This window comes from Ochotona princeps, chromosome 25 (assembly GCF_030435755.1).
Source record: "Ochotona princeps isolate mOchPri1 chromosome 25, mOchPri1.hap1, whole genome shotgun sequence".
NCBI lineage: Eukaryota > Metazoa > Chordata > Mammalia > Lagomorpha > Ochotonidae > Ochotona > Ochotona princeps.
In genome coordinates this window covers 25,213,014-25,222,352 of record NC_080856.1, presented here as the reverse complement: position 1 = coordinate 25,222,352, position 9,339 = coordinate 25,213,014, and the positions used below count along the sequence as shown (strand labels likewise).

Genomic DNA, 9,339 nt, shown 5'->3' with positions numbered 1-9,339 from the left:
TGTACAGAGAGTGGGAGAGGAGCAAAAGCAGAGGTAAGGGGTGGACGACCAAGAGCCCAATGAAGTGCAAAGGGCCCCAAGAATACTTTGATTGCATCAATTGCCATGGGTGATAGAGGATGGGGCCGAAAGATTAGTAGGAGAGGAGCAGGAATCCCATCACTTGGGCCATCACCTGCTACCTCCCCAGGTCCACACTAGCAGGAAACTAGAATCGGGAGTGGAGCTGGACATATGACCCAGACACCCCAGTGTGGGACATGGCTGTCTGAACTGCTGGGCCAAGCACGGAGGACTCACCGGGCACAAGTTCTTTCTTTTCCCTGTCAGTCCCGTGGCCATTGTCCACCTTCTGTGCAGCTCACATGGACATTGAACAGAGGGCTGTACTGGGGAAGGCAAAGGTCCCTTCCACATCTCTCTTCTGCTTGGCAAAGCAGAACAGATGTTGTTTAAAAAAAAAAAAAAAAAAGAAGGCCTATGGCAAAACTCAATGGGTTAAGCTGCCGCTTATGACGCCAGGATCCCATATCAGAGTTCATTTCTGGCTGCTCCACTTCTAATCTAACTCCTTGCTAGTGCACTTGGAAAAACAGCAGATGACAGTCCAACTATTTTAGTCCCTACAACCCTCATGGGGAGACCCAGATGGAATCTCTGGGTCCTGATTTCAACCTGGTCCTACCCCAGCCACCACAGCCATTGAGGGGTGGACTGAAAAAGCAGATGGAAAATGCTTTCTTTTTCTCTCTGCCTTCTAAAATATACACTTTCTTTGGTTAAAAAGAAAAGGTCCAGCTGTGAAGACTTGCAGTCTGCCTAACACAAGCCAGTGAATGAGAGAAGCTGATCTGAAACCACTACATCCTGTAGGCTTCCAACTGTAGGACAAGTGGAAAAGGCAAAGCTGTGGGGTCGATGGTTGACAGGGATTCAGGGGAGGGAGGGCTAAGCAGGCAGAGCACAGGGCACTTTTAAGGCAGCAGCACTCTTCCCTAGGTTGCTCTACCCAGGGATCACATCATCATACACACGCCAAAACCCAGAGACACTAAGAGAAAGCAACGGACTCTGGGTAATCATGATGTGTCAACGTAGGTTCAGCTTTGGTGGGTGTTGATTGTGAGGGAGGCCACATGTGTGTACGCAGGGGTCGGGAGGGACTCTGAGCATTTGTTGCTCAATTCTGCTGTGAGCATAAAACACTCTAAACAATAAAGTTTCAAGAGAGAGAGAGAGACGGAGAGGCCTGTCTAAAATAGAACAAGATTTCATCTCTTGTCTATCTGCTGGTTCTGGGTTCACCTGGCAACCCTTGTCTCACTTGCTCCCTTTAGGCTGAGCCTTGGAATCACAAGGATGTATGGGTCCCTGGGCCTTCCCACTGATTCCAGAGGATCCAGACAGGATAAACAGAGGGAAGTTCCCTGGAGGGGCCATGGCATGGAGCAAAACCAAAGTAGGGTGAGACCCTGGGTCTTCTTGACTGAGCCTTGGCTGTTATCATCAAGGCAGGGAGAGCCATGAAAAGTTTCATGGTTTCCAGTATGACTGAATGACAGAACAGCTCATGCAAACACATCCACATCTCAAGAGATGCCTGTTAGCATGCAATGAACCATCAAAGAGTTGGGGGAGGAAGTGAACTAAGGTAGATGGGGCCAAAAACATAAAGTCCCTGGTTGGTATAGGGTTTTAGCCAACTCTCTAGAAGGCACAGGATGTGAACTTGGCATGGGATCAGCCAGGAAATGGACACTGTTAAGCTGAGCTTCTGGGGAAGAAAGAGTACACAGGAAAAGAGGGCCTCCAGCGAACCAATGGGCTGTGTTGCCAACCCTTGTGACCTGGAAATGAAACATTTCCCAATACATTTTTCCAAGAAACAAAGGCAAAAGGTGACACATGTCCACAGTGTTGTGGGTTCTACTTTTGGCTGAGGAAAGCCCATAACATGCACCCCAAATTCCAATGCTACCCCACAAGTCCCTAGTGGACCATGGGCTCCCTCAGAGGAAGGCACACAAGGGAGAAACTCAGAGACTCAGACTGCACAGCTCAAAGTGTCTTGTCCAAATTGCTCCTGAAGCCTTTGCATCAGGATGCAAAAGGCCTGGGAATGCCAGGACCTTCCAGAGCCCTTCACCCCACGCACATGTGCATGCTACCAATCAGACCACTGTCTCTGCAGGCAGGGAGGAGTTCTGGAGTGGGGCTCTAAGGTCAATCAGGGCCTTTAGGACACCAGGGAGAGGCGGCAAAGGCAGCCCTTTTTCAAAGGAGACATGGTACGGCAAAGGCAACCTCCAGGCTGGGACCCAGCAGCACCCAAGGGCATGATGCTGGTCTGCAGAAATAGTGGCTATGCAAGAACTGAGGTCTCCCAAAGACTGCACACAGCCAAGCCTAACAGGTGGCCCCTCCACAGGTGTAAGAGAAGTTGGAGTGGGAGCTGTGTATCAGGGGAGACTTCACAGGTGTATTTACCAGGAGCTTGGGGAAGAGTGGGAGGGGAGAGTTCTGACCACAAAAAAGAAGAGGAAAAAGAATCTCCCTGAATCAGTACTGGGATGATCTCCCCAAGGTACTGTCCTACCAAAGTTGGTCCATGACACAAGGTGGGCATGGCTAGCCACTTGATCCTCACCCTCCACAGTCTAGTCACAGTCACTCTGCAGTGCTTCCGACTTTAAGCATGCAGGTGTCACAGCCTATGTCACCAAGGTTTAGTTTAAAAAGAATAACTGACACCTCTTGCAATTTTCCTATAAGGAAGGCATTGCTGCAAACACTTCCAACTGATTTCTCCCACAACCTAACAGGGAGCTACTGCTGGTAGAGGACATGGCTAGGATACAGGGTGTTGTACAAGAAAGAACTCAGACATGAAACAGGAGTGGTAAGCGAGGCAGTCAGGTTTAGTGCACTGGGTAGGACATCTGTCAGAATGGGTGGGTGTCTTTCCAGACAGAACCAGAGAGCACGCCTAGCTGACAGCTAGGCCTCAGGTTTATAAGGACATGGGTTCTACTTCTTCTTGCTGCTCTTCCTTCCCACTTCCCTCTCCTGAGCAAACCGTTTGCTGGTTACAAAACAGGTAAAACTCCTCCCAGAGTTTTATTAACTAATGTTATCAGTGGCACTGGGCAGAGAAGATTCTCCTAGATTTTCTTCCTCGGGAGAAGGCTGGACCAATCATGAAGTTCTCTGCGTATGGGTAGGACCATGTAGGACCTGGAGAATCCTGGGCTGCTTCCAAGGCATGCCTCCAGGGCTGCAAAGGGCCATTGCACTCCTTTCCGCAGGTGCTTTGCTTTGCTAAGGCCCCTCTCCCACACATAGACTCATTTCTAACTCCCCGTCTGATGTTGCTGTTATTTCCATGGTGTCATTGAGGGAAAAAAAGACCCACAAAGTTTAAGTAACATGGCCCATGTCCATAGCTTGTCTGGCTGAGTGATCCTGCCCAGAACCCTATCCCAGGAAGCCTGCTCTTTCAACTTCTACACTAGATGCCCAAGTTTGTTGACTTTCGTCTTATCAGAATGGTAGCTTTGCTGGCAGGTAGGGTCTCTACCTCTCCAGGACACAGCAAAACTGTTGCACCTCAGGTTCCTGGGATGCACAGAGCCCATAGCTGGGTCATGTTCTGTGGGACTGATTAGTGCCTGGAGAGGGCGGCAGGAAGGGAGCTCACCCAGGTAAAAAAAGTCCACAAGCCGTTAATAGCTTTACAGAGGAGTTAGGAGAAAATAGAAAAGCCATTGATGGAATACAGACAACACTGTGTGTGCAGCCACAACTCCCCCTGCAGACTGCCTCCAGCAGAGGTGAGGGGAGGGAAGGAGGCTCAGCTGGTAATCCAGGACCCACACCTGATAGAAACCTATTTCTTTATCCTCCTCCACTCTAGAGCAATGGGGCGACAGAAGCTGGCCATGGGCTGGGCCATTGCAGCCCTCTTGCTGCTGCAGATGGCCTTGGTAGAACCCTCACTTCATGGCCTGGGAAGCAAGGCTGGGGTGTTCGCAGACCTGAGCAACCAAGAATTGAAGGCCGTGCACAACTTCTTATGGTCTAGAAAGGAGTTAGAGTTGCAACCCTGCAGCGCACCGACCCTAGCCAAGAATTCCGTGTTTCTCATCGAGATGTTGTTGCCCAAAAAGCATAATGTGCTGAAATTTCTAGATAAAGGTGGAAAACAGCCTGTTCGGGAAGCTAGAGCCATCATCTTCTTTGGAGCCCAGGAGCACCCCAATATCACAGAGTTTGCTGTGGGTCCCCTACCATCACCCTACTACATGCGGGCGCTGCCCCCAAGGCACCAGCCATCTTGGGCCTCCAGGCCCATCTCTGCTGTAGAGTATGCCCTGCTCCACCACATGCTACAGGAGGCCACGAAGCCCCTGAACCGTTTTTTCCTTGATACCACTGGCTTCTCATACCAAGACTGCCACAACCGATGCCTGACCTTCACTGACGTGTCCCCCCGGGGCTTTGCATCTGGCCAGCGCCGCAGCTGGCTGATCTTGCAGCGCTTTGTGGAAGGCTTCTTCTTGCATCCCACAGGGTTAGAGCTGCTGGTGGATCATGGGAGCACAGATACTCAGCACTGGACGGTCGAGCAGGTCTGGTACAACGGAAAGTTCTACAAAAGCCCAGAGGAATTGGCTCAGAAGTATGCAGATGGGGAGGTGGATGTGGTGATCCTGGAGGGTCCAACGCCCAGTGCCCCTGGGGCCGAGAGCACAGAGGAGCCACCCCTCTTCTCCTCCTACAAGCTCCGTGGAGACTTTCCAACTCCCACCAATGTGAGCGGCCCCCGCCTGGTTCAGCCAAACGGCCCGCGCTACAGGCTGGAGGGCAGTGCCGTGCAGTATGGGGGCTGGAGTTTTGCCTTTCGGCTGCGCTCCTCCTCAGGGCTGCAGGTCCTGAATGTGCACTTTGGAGGTGAACGTGTAGCCTATGAGGTCAGCGTGCAAGAGGCCGTGGCGCTATATGGAGGACACACACCTGCAGGCATGCAGACCAAGTACATGGATGTGGGCTGGGGCCTGGGCAGTGTCACTCATGAGTTAGCTCCTGGTATCGACTGCCCAGAATCTGCCACCTTCCTGGACACTTTCCACTATTACGATGCTGATGACCCCGTCTACTACCCCCGAGCCCTCTGCCTCTTTGAGATGCCCACAGGGGTACCCCTCCGGAGGCACTTTGACTCCAACTTCAGTGGTGGCTTCAACTTTTATGCAGGGCTGAAAGGCCAGGCACTGGTGCTGCGGACGACATCAACTGTCTACAATTACGATTACATTTGGGACTTCATCTTCTACCCCAATGGGGTGCTGGAAGCCAAGATGCATGCCACCGGCTACGTCCATGCCACCTTCTACACCCCTGAGGGGCTGCGCTATGGCTCGCGCCTGCACACCCACCTGCTCGGCAACATCCACACTCACTTGGTGCACTATCGTGTCGACCTGGATGTGGCAGGTAGGACTCACGGCAGGATTCTCCAGAGCAAACACCTGCATCCAGCCAATAACGTAGAGTCCCACAGGAGGCAAGGCCAAAACTCCCCTGGGAGCAGCAAGTGAGGAGCAGTTACCCACATGCAGATCTTGGCCTGGCCCTTGGGCTGGATGGAGGTTTACAGAGAGAACTGAGCAAGAAGGTATGCATGGGGTGGACATGGGGAAAGTGCCCGGGAGGTAGAACATGTCTCTGTTCAAAGCTTTGAGATGCAGTGTGGTTTTGCCTTAGAGGAACAATATCACCATGAAAGAACAGCACAGCTATGATGCCAAGACAGCCTAATGTCAAAAATCACATGACCTCAAGCCACCAGGACCAGATGGGTGATTTCTGCCTGCTCAGCCTCACTCACCACTCTGGGCCCAGAGCACACTGCATAGATTCTCACATCTTCAAAGAGGTGGGCTGCCCCTTCTCTGGGATCGCAGCCACAGTAGAAGGGCTTGAGCCCAGCTCTTGAGACACTGTGCAGAGCTGCAATGGAATCGCTACAGTTGCAGTGACAGACCTGTGAGCTGTCTGCTGGCCCCACTGGCGTTCGGGTTTTATATTCCCCCATAGTTAGGCCAGGGCAAATCTTCGTGGTTGATGGTTGGCATTTTGGGTGTCATACAGGACAGAATAAGTAGGGTTCAGTTCTGGAACTTGATGCTCACTCTCCTTCTCCCCGCACACCTCCAGGTACCAAGAACAACTTCCAGACCCTGCACATGGAGCTGGAGAACATCACCATCCCCTGGAGCCCAGAGCACCACCTGGTCCAGCCCACTCTCAAGGAAAAGCAGTACTTCCGGGAGCGCCAGGCAGCTTTCCGCTTCGGACAGACTCTGCCCAAGTATCTACTCTTTTCTAGCCCCAAGGAGAATCGCTGGGGCCACAAGCGCAGCTACCGCCTGCAGATCCACTCCATGGCTGACCAAGTACTGCCCCCAGGCTGGCAAGAGGAGCAAGCTGTCACCTGGGCCAGGTGAGAAAACCCAGAGACGCTGGGGAGGGTTGGAGCAGCCCTCAGTATCACGTGTCTGTCTGTGCTTCTATTTATAAGATGTTGTATATATGTGATGTGGATCTGTTTGTGCACGTCTGCTTGGGGAGGGGCAATTGAAAATACGTGCTGAACACCTGGCCCTCAGGTAACAGTGAGTGGTCTGGCTGTTTTGGGGGGAAAAGCTCTCATCTGGGGGAAGGCATCCAAAGGTTTCGCCCATCATTGACCTTGAAGGTGTTCCCTGGGGGAGCTGGGAGGCCTGCCCAACATCAAAAGCCCCCTGGGTTTTCCTCGACCTAATAGGTACCCACTGGCCGTGACCAAGTACCGGGAGTCCGAGCATTGCAGCAGCAGCATCTACAACCAGAACGATCCCTGGGATCCCCCTGTGGTCTTTGAGGAGTTTCTACGCAACAATGAGAACATTAATCATGAGGTACTGGCCCTGCCCACCTCTGGCCTTATCACCCTCTGTTCAGTTCTGTCCCCCATCCCAGAAGCAGTGACCTCCTGTGTGGAGGACAAGTACAGGAGCCCCCGCAGATGCTCTTATTTCTGAAAAGTGTGGCTTGAGAGGGTTTGGGGAAGTTTTCAGGAACAACTGCCAATGCCCAAAGGCTAGAGTGACTTCCACTGGCAGGTGCTCAGCTTCACCCTGCCCTCTGACTCCCGCGCTCTCTTCCCCAGGACCTCGTGGCCTGGGTGACCGTGGGCTTCCTGCACATCCCCCACTCAGAGGACATCCCCAACACATCCACACCTGGGAACTCCGTGGGCTTCCTGCTCCGGCCCTTCAACTTCTTTCCAGAAGACCCTTCCGTGGCATCTAGAGACACCGTGATCGTGTGGCCTCGGGATGAGGGCCCCAACTATGTCCAGCGCTGGCTCCCTGAGGACAAGGGCTGCTCGATGCCCACCCCCTTTTCCTTCAATGGGACTTACAGGCCTGTGTGAAGGGCCCATGCGAGTAGCCAGATGGCCTCACAGGATGAACAATAAACCTCAGAGAGCCCTGTGGGGTGTGCTGCTTTCATGGGGAGGCACAATAGGCCAGGCCCACACACAGGCCACACATGTGGGACACACGCACGCATATGCGAGCATACCTGGTCCACATTCACCTCTTCTCCCACATGCATTCCAGAGAGGAGTGCCATGACTCACACCAAGGTGGCTCACTAGGATGCTGGATTTACCTCAGATTGGCTTCTTAAAACCTGGCACAGCCTCCTATGGAGAGGCCCTGAGGAGTTCTCCTATGTCAGCAGGGGGTGGTATGCAAACTAGTACAACCCCAAAACTAATGCCATGGGGAACCTGGCAAAATTACCAGCACTGCTGCCTTGCAGCACGCCGACCCCACATCAGGGGGTTTGACCCTAAGATCTCTCCATAAATACAGGGGAAATGTGTACACAGAGACACGCTGGTTGACAGCCCATGTCCAAGGAGCTTTTCCACCAGTAGGAAGGAGTGGTTGAAGACACTTGTCAAGAGGCGGGGTTAGGTGACTGTAGAGGAAATGGATGAAGGAGAACATACTATGCACTGACAGGGAGAATCCTCAAGATGTGTGAAATAAGAAAAGGAAATGAGTGCAGAGTGATATAGACCGTGAATTTTTGTGTAGGTGCGGAGAGGCTAGTCACATGGCCTCCAGGTGGAAGATGGGCCTGGAAGAGGAACAGCTGAGTGGGGGGCAGGGCTTCCCTCTGTGAACCTTTCCACATGGTTGTGAGGACTCCCATGGTTGTTTTGTTTGTTCAATGTTGAGAGTCAGAGAGGGCTGGACACAGGGAAAACAAAGTAGGAAGGTATGGGCTGAGGACCAAGTAGAGTGGCCAGGACAGGACACTGGCAGGTGGAGCACGGAATTCTTCTCCTGCCCCCGAAATTGAGACAGCATCAGGGACCTGGCCACAGATGCAGGAGCAGCATCCCAGAAGGAATTCTAAGCCTCTCCTCCCCCACCCCCAGAGCCATTTGACACTTAAATAGTTTTTATTTCTGGCGATGAGTCAAAATTAAAACAAATGTTTTAAGAGGAAAGAGGAAATCAGGATTGGCGGGAAAGAGGGAAGAAATACTCAAGGAAGAGAAATGGAACACTACCTGCTCACCAGCAGACCAGAGTATCTGTTCAGGATGCACAGGTGGACTGCCTGATGCACTCCACACACAGACAATCACACTCTGGCCCCTACAGCCTTGGCGTATGTGGCCTTCCATGCAAAGGGAAGGACTTCTGCAGATCTGAGGTGGGAGTTATCCCAGCATACCCCAACAGGCTGGACGCCATCCCATGGTGGGCAGAGAGAGGAGAGGCTGCTGAATGGAGGAAGAGACACCAGCCCGGGGTCTAGAGAACTGGATGCAGAAATATAGATATCCCCTGGAGCTTCCACCTGCATCCAGAAAGTTCTCTGGAGCTGGAGAACATGCTGGTGGGGTTTGGGGCCACTGTGGTTTCCACACACTGGAAACTTTCTCAGGTATGGTTTCCTCAAGAACTAATTCTTGACTCTTGGTTCAGCCACGAGTTGTTCCTCCAAGCACCTAGATTGTCCCCCTAAGCACTCCTCAGAATTTGCTCTGCCTCTCCTACCAGGAGGAGGAGCTCTAATTTGTCACAGTACCCATGATCATTTTTTGGACTGCATGAGTTGCCTCTTTAGGGCCCGCTCCAAATGCTACAACCAAAACCTGGAATTTCTGAAAGATGAAACGAGAAAAAATCTGAGAGCCAAAGAAAAAAAAATATGGTGGTGTAGATGTCTAATACAAAGTTTAGACTGGGAAGTTAGAAGGACAATTAA

At 52.2% G+C, this 9,339-nt stretch overlaps 1 protein-coding gene across 1 annotated transcript; it reads left to right on the top strand.

Annotated features, from left to right (window-relative positions):
• The first annotated feature begins 3,905 nt into the window (after nucleotides 1-3,905).
• On the top strand, nucleotides 3,906-7,477 carry AOC1 (amine oxidase copper containing 1). Its single transcript, XM_058681444.1, has 4 exons — nucleotides 3,906-5,493; nucleotides 6,217-6,502; nucleotides 6,827-6,959; nucleotides 7,211-7,477. The coding sequence occupies exons 1-4, from the start codon at nucleotides 3,918-3,920 to the stop codon at nucleotides 7,475-7,477; spliced, it is 2,262 nt and encodes a 753-aa protein (XP_058537427.1). The 5' UTR covers nucleotides 3,906-3,917.
• The last annotated feature ends 1,862 nt before the right edge of the window (nucleotides 7,478-9,339 follow it).

Excerpts from the sequence above, each read along its gene's own strand:
- AOC1 (XM_058681444.1), top strand. The coding sequence starts at position 3,918 with ATGGGGCGACAGAAGCTGGCCATGGGCTGGGCCATTGCAGCCCTCTTG. Across the intron at positions 5,494-6,216 it reads TGTCGACCTGGATGTGGCAG|GTACCAAGAACAACTTCCAG; the intron begins GTAGGACTCACG and ends GCACACCTCCAG. Across the intron at positions 6,503-6,826 it reads CAAGCTGTCACCTGGGCCAG|GTACCCACTGGCCGTGACCA; the intron begins GTGAGAAAACCC and ends TCGACCTAATAG.